Consider the following 18,338-nt stretch of genomic DNA (forward strand, 5'->3'; position numbering starts at 1 on the left):
ATTATATATTAAAGGCCAGAGGCTTTTTATATATAATTTAAAGAATTTCTGTCTATATTATATAGTTCCGGTAATATATTATTCTTAGTATAGTCTAATTAATAGAAAAGGGTTTAAGATAGTTCTAGCTATTCGGAATTCTTATTATAGAAACTCTAAAGAGCCAGAGAACTATTATTTAATAAGAATACAGGATATTATTCTGAATCTGGATTTTATTCTTTTTACTAAACTCGGTATTTGAGCTTTTTATAAAATAACTTTACTACTAGTATTTCTTAAATTTTATATTCTATTTCTCTATCTTATAATTCTAATAATAAAGGCTCGGGTTTACTTATCCGGAAAAGTAATTACCTGAATCTTTATATAGCCTTTTTATATAAAATACCGGATATATTTTTATTAATTCCGGAAGCTTAAGCCTAAAAGAATATTTTATTTATTTCAGGATTTTATATAATTCTTTATTTAATAAGCTAGCTTATAACTCGAATAATTGTTTTTCTAATATTTAATAATAATTTATATCTTATTTCTTATTCCGAAATCTACTAGTTAGTAATATTTATTAGCTTAGATAATATAATATTCTTATACTTATATTATATTTTCCTATACTTTTTATTATAATTCATGGAATTATATTACTAGAGCCTTTATTTCTTATCTATTTAGTTCTTTCTTTAGGATATCTAATTATACTTGAATTTCTTAATTAAATAATATTTGTAATTTATAGCCTTTTTCTATAAGAAACGGGAATTAGCCTATAGTTTTATAAATTAGAGCTATTTACTAATAGTTAATTATTATTATTTATTTATCTTAATTATTCTAGTAATTATTTATATAGAGATATAGTTATTAATTAAAGTACTAGTTAATAATTACTATTTGGCTATTAGTTTAGAAATAATTAGTAATTAATAACTTGAGCTTTATACTAATATACTTATAAAACTTATTTCAGAAATCTAATATAAACTAGGGGCTTTAATTAGATATTATAGTTTCCAAAATACTAACTTAATAGATTATATAAATAAAGAATAGAGAAATTAATTCTTTAGCTATAATTATATTTCGAATAGGAATTATAATAGAATACTTATTTAGGTAATTAATAAAGATTATTATTATATTATACTTATTTCTATTTTCTAAATATTTCTTGAAATCTATTAATATATATTACTAGAGGTAATATGAAATTATTAATAGATATAATAATTATTAATAGATATAATAATTATTAATAGATATAATAATTATTAATAGATATAATAATTATTAATAGATATAATTATTAATAATAGATATAATAATTATTAATAGATATAATAATTATTAATAGATATAATAATTATTAATAGATATAATAATTATTAATAGATATAATAATTATTCTTATATTAATTAATATCTATATTCTGGCCTAGCTAGTAATAGCAGAACTAAAAAAGCTAATAGTAATATAGGCTCTAATAAGCTCAATAAGTAATAATTAGATAATTATACTAATTCATTATTAAACTAAGGCCTTAATAATATTATAGGGCTACTATAGGGCTAATATACTATATTTATAGGCCTTATATTACCTTTTCTTTACTATAGCAGAATTCCGATTTAGTAAAAGCGGTATAAGGCTTATAAATATAGTATATTAGCCCTATAGTAGCCCTATAGTATTACTAAAGCCCTGGAACTTACTATTATTAATGAAATTATTAATGGGCTCGCTTAATAACTGGCTGGGCCCACTTTTATTAATAGAATTATTAATAGACTCACTTAATAGCTAGCTGGGCCCACTTTTATTAATAGAATTATTAATAAAAGCAGGCCCAGCCATTAAGTAAGTCCTATTATATTAATAGTATTAGTAATAATTATATTATCTATATTATATAATAGACTATTAAATAGAAATATAATAGTATAGTAATAATAGTCTACTTTTATACTAATTTTTATACTAATCGGTTTATAATTAAACTAGAAAGCGAGATATTTATATAATAGAGCTCGCTTAATAGCTAGAGCTCACTTTTATTAATAATAATTATTAATATTAATCGTTTATTAATTAATTAACCAATAATAATTACTAATTAATAATTATAATTAATAATTTATTAGAGCCTATACTAGCTAATAGAGCTTAGTTTATCTTAAATATTCTATTAGGGACTATATATATATTTCCTAAATAAAGGCAATATATAAAGATATTTCGGGTATTATTATATTATTAAATATAAATAGTTTACTATATTATAAAAAGAAGCCATTTTATAATATTCAAGTATTTTTCTTCTTATTTCTTGCTTTATTTTATAGCTTTTCTAACTTTAGTAATTCTCGGTTTTTATTTAATAACTTATCTATAATATAAGCAAGAAATACTTAAGGTATTTATATTACTTATAAATATTTATAAGTAGTATAAATAGAATATAAGTAGCATAAAACTCAAAAAATTTGAGTAGAGTAGAATATATATTCATGAATATTCATAAATAGTCACGTGGAAATCACGTGATTTTAGTAAATCGACATATATTTAATTTTTTAATAAAGAACTAAGGTACCTATTAAGCAGCCTTATATAAGCTAGGCTAGTACTTATATAAGGCTACTTAAATACTAATTTTCTATAATAATAAACTAATTATCCTCCTCAGAATCTTGTTTTTTCTCCTTTTTCTCTCCCTTTTTCTCTTCTTTTTTAACCTCTTCTAATTCGTCTTTAAATAACCCCCAACTTTTTAAGCAAGCTATTCTCTCAAAAGTACTCTTATTAAGTCTATTTCGTAATTTAGTTATAATAAGAGCGCCTTGAGAGAAGAATCTCTTGCTAGGAGCCAAGGAAGCTGGAATTCCTAAATATTTCCTAGCTATTAAAGCTAAAGCAGGAAATCTAGCGGCATTAGACTTCTAATAATCTAAAGGCTTAACCTATATATATATTAGTACTAATATATAAAAAAATATTAAGAGAATATTAGATAATTATTTAATAGAATTTAAGTAAAGTTTACTTACCTTTCTATCTTCTCTCTTTTCTTCTAAATAAATTACTAATTCGTCTTCTATATTAGAAGACTTATTAGTAATATATATATCTAAGTCGTCTTCGTCGGAATCGGCTATACTAATATCCGAGGAGTCGGATCTAGCTTGAGATATATTATAATTATATTTATATCTAAATATAAAATTAGTTATTAATTTATTAAAAAAATAATTAAAGGAATTACTTATACGTTATAATCGGTCTTTAATCTATTATATATATCCGAGGACATATTATTAGATAAGCCAATACTAGTTAATTCTTCTTATTTAATTCGAGGATTAAGAATAAGAGCTAAATATAAAGCTTTACTTTTATTATCTAAAACGCCTGTTTTAGGATAATATTTTCGAAGTTTAGCTATACCCTTATTAATAGCATCTGTAAATGCTTTGTCCTATTAAATATTAGTATAATAATATAAGAAGAATTTAAGAAAAGACTTACTTTAAATTCCTTTTTAAAATTTTCAAGTTTATTATATATTTTATATACCTCAGATATAATATAATATATAGTCGAATAATTTTCGGCTTATAACTTAGTCATAGCTTTAACAAATATTAAAACTATATTTAAAATATTATTTAAATAAGTAATTTTAATATTAGTTAAAACTAGACTTTTATTTTTAAAAGCCTTCGAATTAGAGCTATTAATAACTACTTCAATAGCTTTATATATATATAAAAAGTTCTTTAATATATAATAAGTCGAAGACTACTGTATTTTTTAATCTATAAATAATTAGTATTAATTAATAATTAATTAAATAATTAATTACTTACCAAGTTAAGGAAATCGAGTATTTTCTATATTAAAAGCTTTAATTTGAGCTTCTAATAGCCGTCGGTTTTCTTGATTATATTTAAGACCTATAATAGTCTTTCGAACCTTTTTCTAAATTAATAAATCTATAATTTATTAATAAAACTCTTATAAATTATAAAGGGAACTTACTTATTACTTGTTCTGCTTCTCTTTCTTCTTCTCTATCTTCAAGTTCTTCTATTTCTTGCTCGTATAAATCCGTAGAATAAGAGGTATTATAATTATTCTTAATAAGAGCTTTTAAAATATCTTAAACTACTAAGTTTAATATATAAGCTATATAAGGAATATCTCCTTGAAATTTAATGCCTTCCTTATTATAATGCTTTATAAAAGCCTTTAATAAGGTATTATTTGAGCTAGTATTATCTCGAGTAATACTAAAAAAGATATATTAATATAAATTATTTAAAAATTTAATTAGAATTACTTACCTAGTAATATTATACTCGATATTATATTGTTTTAAAGCTTCTAATAAAACAGAAAGTATATAAACGCCAGAGTATATATTATTTAAGTCTTTTATAGCTAATAAATAAGATTTTAATATAAAATCCTTATTTATAAAGTATCTAAAAATATATTAGTATAAATTTCACTTAATAATTATAGAAATATATAAACTTATATAGTAATTCCAAGGAAGGCCTTTTGGTTTATAAAGGTAATAGCGTCTAAAGTAATAGAAAAGGTTTCTTGAGATTTAATATTCTCTAGAAATTTATCTTTAATATTTAAACTCTTTTTAATATAGCTTAAATTAAGCTTATTTATAAGTGTTTTTAAATATAAAGGCGGTATTTAACTATTAAGTATTAGTATATATAATAATAATAAAGAATATAATAATACTTACTAATTTAAATACTTTAAAAGTAATTTAAAATTTGGTATATTTACTACTCGAAAAGAAATATTATTATTAATTATAAAACTTAATAATAGTTTCTTAAAGTAATTAATAGTAAAGCTTTCTTCTCTTTAACCCGATTGCTTATTAAAAAGATTATTTATAGTAGATTAAGAGACTTGAGAAAAGCCTTTATTTTCACCTATTAAATATATTAGTAAATAAAGCTTTTTAATTAATATTAAATAACTTACTATTATTATTACTATCTTTAAGACTAGTAATATCGATAAATTTATGTGCGTTTCGAAAATGAGTATAATAATTACTTATAGGGGCATATATTCGTTAATTTATCTATATTTTTCTATTATATTAATTAGTAAAAAATTATTAAAAATTAATATATTAACTTACGAATAACCTCGAACTAAGCACTTTATAGTATACGTACGAGTTTCTTGGGGATCCTCTTGAATAGAATTTAATATCTTTTTTAAGTAGCCTTTCTTAAAGAGAGAAGCTTGCTTATTAAGGGGTTTTAACTCAAACTCAGAGTGATTTTGAGCTAAGTTAATCTTAATTGAGGATTATTGAGACATTTTCGAATATATCGAGTATAAGTAAGTATATTTGTAGTAGAAAGTATATTAATAGGAGTAATAGTTGAGGTTTTATATGAAATAGAAGTATAGGAAAGAAATAAAAATCGAGGAAATCGATGTGTTTTTATAGAAAGTTCTAATATTCTAAGGGCTTCTTAATTATTCTTCTAATTAGAAAGAGTTCCCTTATTTCGAAGATTCTAGTCTCCTAATTTCTAATTTTTACTAATAGAATTGCTATTATTATTAAGTTCTTAAGTCGATGTAATTCTAGAAGTATTATAGAGGTTCGGCTCGCTTACCAAGCGCCGCCACTACTTAATTGGGTAGCGAGGTGGCGCTAGAGCGGGAGTGCCCGGGGCTTTACCTAATAAGGCTAGCCTGTCACGTGCGTGCATCACGTGCACACTACTCAAAGTATTTATAAATATTTATAAATAGCTTAATTAGAATATAAATAGAATATAAGTAATAGGAATTTTTAATAAATAGAATATAAGTAGGGGCTACTATTCTATTCTATTCTATTTATTATTTATACTACTTATCTATAAGCTAGATATTATTATATTAGATTTCTTCTTAGGCCGGGCTTATAAAGGCCTTAATTAGAGCTAACTAGAGATCCTATATAATATTATTATTAATCTTTTATTATAAAAGAAGAATTTTGGTTCAGTAGGCTATTATTACCTTATTCTAGATAATTATATTCTTGTATTTCTTATTTAGGGTATTTGCTTATTTATTTAACTTATTTGCCTAATATATAAGTTTAAAATAATAGTAAGAAAGATATTTTATCTAATAAGCTTATTTTATCGAGAATTTCTTTATAGTTATAAAGTATTCGAGAGCTTAATAGTCTAAATAAATTATAAAGAATACTTTTTATAAGCCTTCTAGTTCTATTTATTATTCGGTTAAGAAAAGAATAATAGCAAGTATTTCTTTATTATAAATATTATAGTTTAGTTCTACTAATTATATAGTCTTAGAAAAAAATATTACTAGATACTAGAATTCTATCTAGAAGTTTTATTATAAAAGAATACTAGCTATAACTTTGTTTAATATATTTGTTTTAATTATAGTAAGGAAATTCGGATTATAGTAATATAGAATTAGTACCGAAAATATAGCTTATTTTAGCTTATTAAAACCTTTTTAATATTAATCTATTTACTTATATAAGATTCCCTTATATATTAGAGTTCTTAGAGGCTTTACTATATAGCTATATTTTATAATAAAGTACTAATAAAAATTATAAAAGCCTAAAAAGCCCTATTTTTCCTTAATTATTATTAGTAATTACTAATTCTTAATAATTACTATCTTATTTGAATTTACTTTAATATCTTTAATAAAAATAATAAAGCCTAGATATTTTATATAAATAATCTTAAACTCTAATTTCTTAATATTTACTTGAAAGCTAGTATCCTATAATTACTAAAGAATCTTTTATATATAATTTTTATATTTATTATATAATACTAGTTATATAGTATTACTATATATAGCTTAGTATATAGCTAGTACTTTTAGCCCGGTATATAGCTTTTAGCTTAATTCAAGCTCTTTATTACTACTATAATATTATTTTATTATAATAATATTTAAAGAAATTATTTAAATAAATTAGGATATTATTTAGGTAAGCTATATAAAAGATATTAAGATAATTAAAGAAAATATTATTTATATATCTCTAATATATAATAGAGCTATTAGTTAGGCTTTTCTAAAGAACTTTATATTTATAGGCCCTATATCTCATATAAAATATTATAAGTTTTTCTAATTCTGGATTTATTCTAATTTAATAAAATATCTGTCAAATATCTAGCTTTATATAAACCTTAGCTTAAGCTAGTTATATAAGAGTCTTGTAAATAAGAGAAAAAGAATAATAATTCTTTCGGGTTAAGTTATTTAGCTTATAATAATTAATATAGAATTATAGAATTCTATTAGCCTTTTTTATAAAAAGAATTAGAGATATAAACAGAAACTAGCTTGGCTTAATAAAGCTATATTAGAGGTTCTTTTTAAGGAAATACTTAATCTCTTATAGCTTATAAGTTAATTACTAATAAAGTAATAAATACTCTAGGCTTTCCGGGCCCTTAAAGTTATTAATCTGGATTTTATAATTATAGAGCCAGTAAGGAAATAAGATATTTAATATTTTCTTTAAGAAAATATTTGCGAAATCTCTAAATTCTTTTAGTAAAACTCTTACTAGCTATTATAACTTTGTCTTTTCTGACTATTACTTACCCGAAATAAACTTATTCTCTTATTATAATTCTAGTTCTTTATTAATCTCGAAAAATAATATTATAAAGAAAAAGTTCTTCTTCTTTTATAGATTTATCTAGAAAGCAGCTAATAAAATACCCGTAATATTAACCGAGAGCTTTAACTAGTACTTATAGCTTTCCTTTAAATAATATAAGTTTAATATTTCTATTTCTGGCTTAGAAATAGCCTCTATATTTCCTAAAGCTATTTTTATTTCTTTATAATATTAAGCTTAATTCTTTTACTATATATGGCTTTCTAAGCCGGGCTTATAAAAAAAGTTAAGGGATTTCTTTTTTATAATCTAAGGTTTTTAGGACTTATTTATAGCTATAGCTTTATTTCTTCTATTTATATTTTCTTAATACTAGTTATTTTTTTCAGGTTTCAAGTTCTTATAAGTAATAATTAGAACCTTATTCTAATTCTTTTTTCTAGGCTAATTATCTGGCCAGATTAATCTTTTATTTTTATAATTAATTAAAATACTAATACTTATAAATTATTATTATTTCAATATTATATTATACTTGCCTAGTCTTATAATTAATATAGGTACTAGAACTTTCCGTTTATTAATTAAAAATATAAACTTAATATAGTAAATAATAGATATAGCCTATTTATAATTAAATCCTCTTATATTATAAGATAATATTAGTTAAATAGGCTTAATATCTAGGAATTATTTAATTATTCTTATAAACTTGAAATTAATAAAAGTTTATTTATTTATTCTAATATTAATAAAAAAGAAGTTTTAATACTTAATTTATTATTACTAACTATATAAGGAAATATAAATATATTATTTTTAAATAATTAGCTCAAATTAGCTTTTATTATATTAATATAATATAGCCCTAAAGAAAAAACTTCCTTTAGAAATTATTTTTTCCCTATTTAGTATTCTCGAATACCTTATTTATAATAAATATTACTAGCTTAGCTACTAAGATTTACTTTATATACTCTATTTTGGGCTCTTAATAGTTCCTAAACATATAACTAAATCTATTATAGTTATAATACTTGAGATTAGAGAATTCGGGTTTCGAAATAATAGACTTATCTATTACTAGGGTTTTAAAAACGGGCTTTATATAAGGGATATTTCCTAAGCTTAATATATTTATACTATTATTAGCTTTCTTAAATACCTGGTTTTTTCTTTTATAATAAGCTTAAATTTACTAATTATTTATAATATAATATTATATAAACTCTATAATATAAATAGCCGAGTTATTATAATATATAGCTATAGCCTCTTATAACTTTCAAGTAAGCTTATTATTTAGGTTATTTTTAAGGTTCTATAAATTAATATTTCCGTTTATTATATATCTTAGAAATAGAATATAAAATATCTAAAAGATTTGGCCCTTTTTTATTAATAGCTCTTTAAATACTAGCCGAGTATTATATTTCCTATTCGGGTTACTATATAGCTCTTTTAAATAGATATATAGTTCTCTAATAGTCTCGTATATATATTAGCTATTCTAATTCAGGTAAAAAGAGATTAATATAAGAATATAACTATTTATATAACCGGAAATATAGATAATTTTAAGGTTCTTTATTTAGTAAGTATTAGAATTATTATAAAACTTGTTTTTAATTTAGATTAACTAGTTATTAAAAGTAATATTATTCTTAATTATATCTTTAAAGATAAAAGAGTTAGGAAGTTTAACTAAATATCTACTTTCTAAAGTAAGGAAACCGAATATTAGCTAGCCTGCAAGTTATATAATAAGTTTCTTAATAATAGCTTTATTCTTTTATAAGGCTTATTTGATTTCTTTTAGCTAATTATAATAATTCTTACTATAGGTAAGAGTATTATAGGTCTTTAGAATTAGTTTAATAATCTCTTTATATAAAGCTTCTAGGTTCTAGAATAATACTTAAAACTCTATTTTTAATAAAATAGATTTCTTTTCTTTTTCTATTCTCTAAAAAGAATCTCTTTCTTACTATAAGTATTAACGGGATATTCGGACTTCTTAAAAGACTTAATAAAAGGCTCTGGTCTATCTTCTAGTAATATACTAATAGTATCTTATACTATAGCTTCTTCTAACTTATCTAGTTATTTCGGGACTTGCTTTCTTATAGATCTTTTTTAATAATAAGATTACTAGCCTATTTGCTTGCCTGGCCGGTTTAAGGCTTCTTGCCTAGTTATTTTAGGGCTTTCTTTTATTCTAATATTAATTAATTAGTATAGGAATAGCTATAGTATATAGTATTTATACTTATCGAAAACCGATTAGATAAATATTATTTAAATCCTCTATAGAATTAAGAAATAGGTAAGCTTTGAATTATATTACAAGTATAAGATCTAGGGCCTAAAAAGCAAGGTTAGACTATCTCTATTTTAATAATTCAAAGCTAAAGAAGAGAAGAGGATCTCGAAGAAGTCTCGGATCTAAATAATTGCGTACTGCATACGGGCCCACGTGTCGTATCACGTGACCTCGACTTTGCTTCCCGACTTCGACTTCATATACCTAGCTAGTTCTAGTCTAACCCTTACTAGTACCGTATATTATAATAACCGTAATAATATATTTAAGTAACTTAAGTAATTTGAGTATTTCTTTAATATACTAGCTAATACTAATATTAGCAAACTCGGACCTATAAAGCCAAGGTTAAGTAAGATTCCCTTAGTAGACGAAAGCTAATAAATTAATACGAGATTATTAACGAGATAGGCAGAGGCACTTATAGTAAGGTTAAGCTAGTATAGAGTCGAGAGAGAGAGAACTACTATATTATAATTAAAATTATATTATGCTTTTCCAAAAAGCATTAACTTGGAAGGGTTATTATCTTACTAGAGAAGAAAACCAAGAGAGAGATTATTATCCTCAAGAAAGTATATTATCCGAATATTATCGGTTTGCTTGAGATTATTAACAACCCGAAGTTACAGAAGATATATCTGGTCCTGGAATATACTGAGCTGGGAAAGGTAGTATAGCGCAAGAGAGGGGATTTGCAGATATTTTTTAAGACGCTCTAGCGGCATTACTAGCGGAAGGAGGTATAACGAGCAGGGATCTCTTAACTGCAACTAGTATACGGAAATGCCGGTTACTAGAGCCCGGACCATAGTATCGACGAGAAGAAAGCTGGAATAGCATTACTGCCACGGAAAACGACGCATAATTCCGCGCAGAACCTGCCTCGACTCGATAGGTCAATAATCCAGTCCGATCCTAGCTCTCAGGGTCCTTTAAGAGCAATATCGCAAGCACCCTTGCGGACGGGCTCTCCTGCCAATACGCCACTTCCGACAGTGGTCAATATTCCCCCCTCAATAGCGACGACAAAGATAAGATAGCTAGCCTATTGCAATCCATCTCGTCGAACCGCGGTTCGTCATACGCGCTCGACCGAACGATATATGGCATTTATCTCAAAAATATCCCCTTTCGAGAACGGTCGCCGAGTTTAACCGACATAATATCATCAAACAAGCCATCTGGTAATAATATAATGAAGCATTACGTCTTCGAAGATGAATTTTCCTATATTCCCTGCTTCACGATTAACCTGGCGAGATCGGCATTTAGAGACACCGTACTGGGATTAGAGTATCTGCACTATGAAGGGATTATCCACCGAGATATCAAGCCTGCCAATCTATTGTGGACCAAAGATTATTGTGTGAAGATCGCGGATTTCGGGGTCTCGTACTTATTCGCAGGATGCTGATTAAGGATCCTGCGGAACGCATAAAACTAAGGGAGGTCAAACGTCATCCGTGGGTAGTTCGCGACATTAATAACGTTATTGGGTGGCTTGAAGCCTCGGATCCATTACGGAGGACTGCTGGTAGAAGGATCCAGGTCGATGATCGTGAATTAGAACGCACTGTTACTCCGATCACTCTTCTCGAGCTGCTCGCTCGGCAGTCAAGACGGCTGTCCGGAAGGTTATGGGTGTCAAGGGTCTGGCAGGGGAGCTGTCTTGCTCTTCCTTTCTTTCCACGCGACCAGGTACCAGCGGGTTTGCGTGTGCTGAGGCCTGGGCATGGTGGACTGGTTCCCTCGTGACAACTAGGCTGAGAGTTGAGCCTGCTTTTTGGATAACTTGAATTGGATAGATTGAATGTGATTTTGATTCAGACGAATTGATCACTAGATGATCCAGCTGCGATTAGGAAGGCCGCTCAATAATGTAGTCTCTTCACAAGAAATATAGCGACCCAAGGAAATCCAAAGCCTGACAACGTTAGGCTGAGGTGGTGGGCTACCCTGGCCGTCACGGCTGAAGCGCTGGAGGGGTACAAAAGAACGTGCTCTCCCAACCCAAAACTTAACACCTCTTCCACAATCCCTCCAACCACAAGCACGGTGGTTGTCAATATCAGCTACATTTCGAACCATACCATTGGCTCAAACCAACCCCAGCTAGCCGCCATGCACTCGCCCTCGCCCTCGCCGCCGCCCTTGCCACCATCATCGCACAGATCAAGTCTGCCAGCTTCCTACTTTCCTCCACATTCAGGCTCCAGACAGTCATACCCCTCACGAAACGTATCTTGTCAACACTCCTACAACAATCCGCAAGCCGACCACGATGCCGCCCTGCGAGCTTCCCTTACGACTCTTCTATCTATTGGCGCTGCCGCTGCTCCCAAATGAAACCAACCTCCTACTAGAATGACTAGCAATGAGCCGATGGGTCTACGATTTGTCCCAGAATCAGAATTGATGGCACCTACGTTACCAGCAGAGAGCACAGCCAACAAAGGAGCCTAGTCAACCGTTGCACGGCACAGCGAGTCTATCACGCGTATGATACAACCAGCCTCGCCACAATCGCCGATGGCATCTCTACCGCTTCAGCAAGCGCATACCTCTCCTCAGCGTAGCTAGCCTGCTCTTGCGAGAGCTGAGTCGGTAATCTGCAAGAGGTCTTTACAGAACGTGCCTCCCACCCACAGCCAGAAGTCGCTTGGCCTGCGCCAGTCAAGTTGTTCCGAGTCGAGTTCCCGACGAGCCTCGGCGTGTTTCCTCGCTCTAACTAACCTCAGAGCCTTCTCCGTTGCGGCCAGAAATCTCGGTGGGTCGGGCTCGTCCTCGAATCCGGGATCGTAGTCGCCGGATATGTCCTTGACAGTGTTGTCAAAATTGGCACTGGCCTGGTCTCTGTCGCCCTCTGCATCCCGCCGCCTCAACAAGGTCGCAAGGTCCAGGCGAATCCACAACAATGCTCTGTTATTTTGGTCTTCCTCGGCCTGCGTTACCGTGTTCTGCAAGAGATGGATAGCCTCGTCGATGGACCCCTCCTGGGCCAGAAGGAGGCCCTTCAGATGAGCAACTTGGCAGTACGTCTCAAACCGGGAATGGAGGTTACCCGCTCCCTCTTCTATCTCTTCAACCATGGCCAGTGCAGCTTGTTTCATGCCTGCGGCCTGATAGGCAATCGCAAGCGTAATCTCGATGTCAAGTCGCATGATGTGGGAGGGCGGATAGACCTCGCGCCGCCACACGAGGACATCCCGTATCGTGGCAATCGATTCCTCATGTCGGCCAAGAAGCAATTGGCTTTCTCCGACACTTGCCTCGGCCACATTGGCAAAGCTGTCGCCTGGGCCGAAGAGCTCGTGTCTCTTCTGGACGAGAGACTGGAAGATCCGAAGCCCAAGGTCCAATTGGCCAATGTTTGCCACACCTTGGGCATACCACCATTGCGTCGCAAGGTATAGCCAACTATCTGGGCCCAGAAGTCCTAGGCACTCAGCCGAAAGCTTTGTCCAGGTCATGACGGCTGCCACAAAATCTGCCATATAGTATTCGCTCTGACCCTTGTAAAGGAGAGTCTCGAGGAACTGTGAGGAACGCTCCCCAAGCACCTCCCGCTGGATGTCGACCACCTCGTTATACATTCTGTGGGACGCGCGCATTTTGCCCGCATAGAGGCGGACGTATGCCACGCCTGATTTGGCACAAAGCGTGAGGCGATGCCGCGGTCCAAGGAGGCCTTGAAGTCCTGCCAGAACTTGTTGGCGCGTCGATGTTGCCTTGTCAGGAAGAAATTTGATGAAGTAGAAGTCGCCCATGGTCATACGGGCCAACCACGGAAGAACCTTGTCCATTTTGCTGGAATCGAATGCAGCACCAAGGAGGGAGTAGGCTCGCTCAAAGTACTTGTCCAACTCCAAGAGCGCCTGGTCTTCCCTCAAAAGCCCCTTGTGCCATGGTACGAGGGAACCAAAGGCTACAATCACCCGAACCAGCTGTCCGCAGTCTTGCCGAGAGCGTTCAGACCAGTATGCGAACTGCAAGCTCAGGATGAATTTGTTGGCCTGCCGGAGTAGGTTCTTGCTGGGCACCTTGGTCCGGACCAAGTGGCAATCCCAGAATCTGAAGGCATAATCGTAGAAGCTGCCCTCGCAAAGTTGTGCGTCGGTATCTACGCGGGCATTCTCGTCGTAATTCGCTATCAAGTAGCTTCCGATGCGATGCAGGTCTGCGTATCTCTCTTCCAAAAGGCATGACAGACACTTCTCTGCGAGCAGGCCATGGGAATCTGAGAATGAGATTCCAAGCGTGCTATCACCCGCCTGGTGGTAGAGCTCGAAGAATTCCCGAACAGATGGATGTGACAAGTGGAAGAAGCCACCGAAGGTACTGGCCAACGGCTTGCACAGGCCAGAGATGATGATCTCTGCCCTTTCAGGCCGTAGCGAGAATGCGTCAGCAATTTCAGTCGTCCTCAACGGTCGCTGAGCTTGGAAGACGGCCAATAAGAGAGCCTTGCGACACTCGAGCTCGTCTTGGCTGAGTCTCTGAACACCACTTAGCAGCGATTGCCGGTAAAGCTCGCTGATTGAAGGCGGCAAGGTTCGCATCCTGGTCCGGAGGTCCGCCATCTGCAGGGACTGTCCAAGGTGATGTAGAAACAATTCAGCCCAGCGAAAGGACCCGTGGGAAGAGGAGTGGACAAGCTCCAAAACCTGATCCATTTCGGAGTCTGGGAGTCCAAGCTGCTCGTATTCTCTCCTCGCAAACGTCATGACGTCGGGCAAAAGAAGGTCCTCGGCCATAAATATCGACAGACTGGACTGCATGGCAGTGACGAACATGGGCTCAGGCCGCGTGAATATCAGAACCTTGCTTCGGGTTTCTCGTATCGATCCGAACAGAGCGTCGAGAAAAGCAGATATTCCCGGTAGGGAGGGGCCGTCGAACAAGCACTCATCCATTGCATCGATAATGAGGTTGAATCGTGATCCGCACATCTTCAACAGAGAGGCCGCAACGGCCCATACCATCTTGAAGGCGCATTGCTGGGGGCCAAGAGGACATTGTGTTGCGAAATTTTGAAGCTGATGATAAGCACCGGTACCTGGGGATAACCCTGTCGACTTCTCGAGCAGTTGGGAAATAAGAGAACTTGCAAAGCTTGTCGGAGTGGATTGCGTAGTCGAAGCAGAGCGCTGGAATCGGTAAAATAAGGTATTGGAACCTTCGACTGTCAAGTGCTCTTGGAGATACCCAGCCATGACCGACTTTCCGCAACCTTGATACCCCTGAACCCAAAGGACCAGGGTTTTCTCAGAGTGAGTCCATTTCAAAAAAGAGGGGTGTTGCAAGATCCAATAGCAAGTGCCATCCGCGTGAGGCACCGGTGGTGATTTTCCCACGGCACTCAAAACAAGCCATTGCTTTATTCTAGTCAGGTCCAATGTACCTAGTTTATACCGAATCAGCGAGCAAGAATCACGGCGCAGGGTGGAACAAGGAGAACTGCCGCTAGGTACCTTGCATTTGATCGAGGATTGCGTGTGTTATCGATAGCGGAAGCGATTTCAGTTCTGGCCTGTTAGCTCAAGCTCTCGCCTGGCAAGAGGGGAAGAAAACGATATTTGACGAGGAGGTTTGCTGGTGTGGGAAAACTTGGGAAAATACGTACCGGAGAGGACGGCTCTGGCCGATCTGGTATTTTCGTGCGTCAAAGCCAGCAGCTCGTTGTCGAGCTGCAGCTGCAATGTGTAATCTGCACCCATGAGTGGCCCAGGGGGTTAGTCGTTTCCGCGAGTCTATCTACATACCTATCATGGGTCATTTCTCACTGTTGACTTACCTGAAAGATGTTGGACCTGCTCCAGGATTCTGTCGATCTTGTCCATGACGATATGGACGTCTGATGTGATTTCGCCAAGTGAGCCGAGACCTAACTAGTGGATAAATACGCATGATTCCCAAGTGGCAGCCTCGTGATGTGAGGGGCTACACACCTTTGTAGGTAGCTGCATGGTTTGTAAGACATGGGTCAGCATTTCCCTCCCCTCAATGGCAATATGCATAGCTGTGTTACCTTGAGTTTGCAGCTCTTTGTCTATGAGCTCTGATGCATTTCTCATCTCCCTCAGTTTCCCTTCGAATTTGCCCCCTTTCGAATTGAGGATAGAAATCCCTAGTCGTTCTGTAGCCGAATACAGTTTAGCTGAAGTTCTTGAACCATCCACCACCGCTATGAATGAAGCTTCCTACCAAGGGCGCCTCGACTCAGCCACTCTGTAGACGACAGCAAAAAATCGAGGACTGTCACGTACAGGGCCACGAGTGCCTTTCGAAGACGAGCCGAGTTTAAGAGATCCGAGATGGCTGATACTTGTTCCCAACGGCCTGCATGGCGAATGATCTCTAGTATACCTTCGCCGGCTATTCGAGAAGACCGCTCTTCTTCCTCTCCCATCTGAAACATTAGCAACGGCCTTGTCATGCAGCGTTACTGAGTAATACCTGTAGTAGAAGGCGCACAGATCCCCAAACCAGAGCTGCAATGGTAGGGTCACACTGGACAAGCACGTTGACAGCATGGGAATACTGGCGTAAGTTGTTGCATATCCGGATTAGAGTGACGGCAAATGGGCCACGCTTCTTCTTGAGCATCTGATAAGAACGTATGGCGGTGACCATAAGTTCACGAGCGTGCTCCTGAGCGTGGTCCTTTGTGCCATGTTCACTATTGTCCGTGGTGCTGAGATGGATATACTTCCTGCTAGAGGAGCCCTTCTTCTGCTTTACGTTATATAACTAATGAAACGAGATACCATTAGTGCCTTGTAGGTCTCTTTGGGCGAGTCGAGTTTTTTTCAACCCACCTGAACAGCTTCCTGCCAGCATGCGGCATCGTTGCCTCGGAGGGAGTGGACAGCCTCTATGTCGGCCATGGTTCCAGCACCCCCTGAAGAGCGAGATCACCTGAAAGAGTGCCGAGTTCACATGTATGCCTTGCGCAAAGGCTTGTGTGTCAGACTACGCCGGGCAGTTCTCCAACTCTTATGAGCCCGTGCTGCAAATGACTCGGAAGGACTTTTTTTTTTGTCTTGTCCTTGCCTCCAGTCGTCTGTGAACACGTCCATCGCTATATTTTTTCTTCTCTTTCTTTCCCTTTCTTGAGGCTTTCTAGTATCATGATTCCATACCGAGCGGATTTCGCAAACTTGCGGCCTGAAGCCCTGGATCTCCCAACTGGGGCTTGGAATGAATGGCTCCCTGTCTCCCAGTGTCTGGTTGACAGCTGCGATGTGTCACACAGCTTGAGTATCCCATATCAACCGGGCGTTGTGGAAACGTTGGGCTGCCACGGCTTGATGCAAGGTGCTAGAATCGAGACGTGTAATTCGCTGTATCACCGAAGATGGGTGGGTGGGGGTGTGAAGACTTTGGGAGCAAGGAGATTGACAGGCCTGGCGCGGGATTCGGCTGGTCATGGTGAATCTATATAACATCCAACACTGACACCGAGCGAGACACCCATGCGTCCTCTGGTGGCCAGAACTTACATGCGGTCGCAATCATATCTACGCCCCAGAATAACACTCGGTACCTCCAGCTAGAAGATGGCCTACAATCCAAGCTCTGAACCGGCCCCGCAGCCGGACCCACAGCCGGCCCCGCAGCCGAGTCCGCTCCCTGTAGGTGTCGGCCTCCCTGCGTATTCGCTATGAATTAAGACTAACAAAATCCAAAGTGCGGGAATGCCCAGTGTCACGTGAACCGGGACAATCTCCATAAGATATTCCCCGATCTCCAAGTTCGACCCCGTCCGGGGCCCAATCCCGCCGTGAAGGACGATCATGATACTTGGTCGCAGGAATACGATCAGTGGGGTGCGCTCAAATGTCCTTGCGGTCGGGGCTACTTCTGCCGTGAGCATGGAAGTTGGATCTCTGGCGAGGAGGTCGGCTCCGGAATCGCAGCTGCTTCGGATGAACAGAAGCAGGGCTCATGCCCGGCTTATCACTATGGAGGTTAGATACCGCGCAACCGAACAACCAGGAAGCAACTGACACACCCTTATCGCAGACTACATCGGCGTTACAAGCTATATCGGCGAGCGAGATGCATTCGTCGTTCAGCCTGATCTGGCCTGAGACTTCTGTGAAAAGTTTGGATAAGCCTGGGTGATGCTCTTATACAGATTGTTGGGTTGATCAGGTAGCTGGGTTGCTTATGGAGGGGTTCAGCGTCGTTGAATCCAAGTGTTCTGTCCTTCATACAACTCCTCTGCTGTTCTGTGAGGGGGGATCATATGACTTTCATACTTTGTGAATTGCCTCACTTTATGAATATTGCGTATATAGCTTAAGTCAGAGTTTTCTTTACGAATCTCTTTC

The 18,338-nt window shown here is 34.8% G+C and overlaps 4 protein-coding genes across 4 annotated transcripts; 2 read left to right on the forward strand and 2 right to left on the reverse strand.

The window, feature by feature from the left end:
- Positions 1-10,535: 10,535 nt before the first annotated feature.
- K444DRAFT_520793 (kinase-like protein) lies at positions 10,536-11,416 on the forward strand (the record flags this gene model as incomplete). Its single annotated transcript, XM_024874073.1, has 2 exons — positions 10,536-10,673; positions 11,204-11,416. Coding segments are annotated over 2 exons (351 nt in total), but the record flags the coding sequence as incomplete, so codon positions are not given.
- Positions 11,417-12,402: 986 nt separating this feature from the next.
- K444DRAFT_289100 (uncharacterized protein) lies at positions 12,403-16,196 on the reverse strand. The gene is made up of 6 exons (XM_024871639.1): positions 16,031-16,196; positions 15,951-15,962; positions 15,797-15,886; positions 15,626-15,709; positions 15,474-15,527; positions 12,403-15,403 (listed from the first exon to the last, which is right to left on the reverse strand). Exons 1-6 carry the CDS (start codon positions 16,074-16,076, stop codon positions 12,579-12,581), a joined length of 3,111 nt encoding a protein of 1,036 aa, XP_024741503.1. The 5' UTR covers positions 16,077-16,196; the 3' UTR covers positions 12,403-12,578.
- K444DRAFT_289248 (uncharacterized protein) lies at positions 16,045-17,010 on the reverse strand. The gene is made up of 3 exons (XM_024871640.1): positions 16,821-17,010; positions 16,459-16,752; positions 16,045-16,411 (listed from the first exon to the last, which is right to left on the reverse strand). Exons 1-3 carry the CDS (start codon positions 16,887-16,889, stop codon positions 16,187-16,189), a joined length of 588 nt encoding a protein of 195 aa, XP_024741504.1. The 5' UTR covers positions 16,890-17,010; the 3' UTR covers positions 16,045-16,186.
- Positions 17,011-17,561: 551 nt separating this feature from the next.
- Positions 17,562-18,104, forward strand: K444DRAFT_660375 (uncharacterized protein; the record flags this gene model as incomplete). Its single annotated transcript, XM_024886454.1, has 3 exons — positions 17,562-17,636; positions 17,693-17,972; positions 18,028-18,104. 3 exons carry the CDS (start codon positions 17,562-17,564, stop codon positions 18,093-18,095), a joined length of 423 nt encoding a protein of 140 aa, XP_024741505.1. The 3' UTR covers positions 18,096-18,104.
- Positions 18,105-18,338: the final 234 nt, after the last annotated feature.

This window comes from Hyaloscypha bicolor, assembly GCF_002865645.1.
Source record: "Hyaloscypha bicolor E unplaced genomic scaffold K444scaffold_19, whole genome shotgun sequence".
In the NCBI taxonomy this organism is placed as follows: domain Eukaryota; kingdom Fungi; phylum Ascomycota; class Leotiomycetes; order Helotiales; family Hyaloscyphaceae; genus Hyaloscypha; species Hyaloscypha bicolor.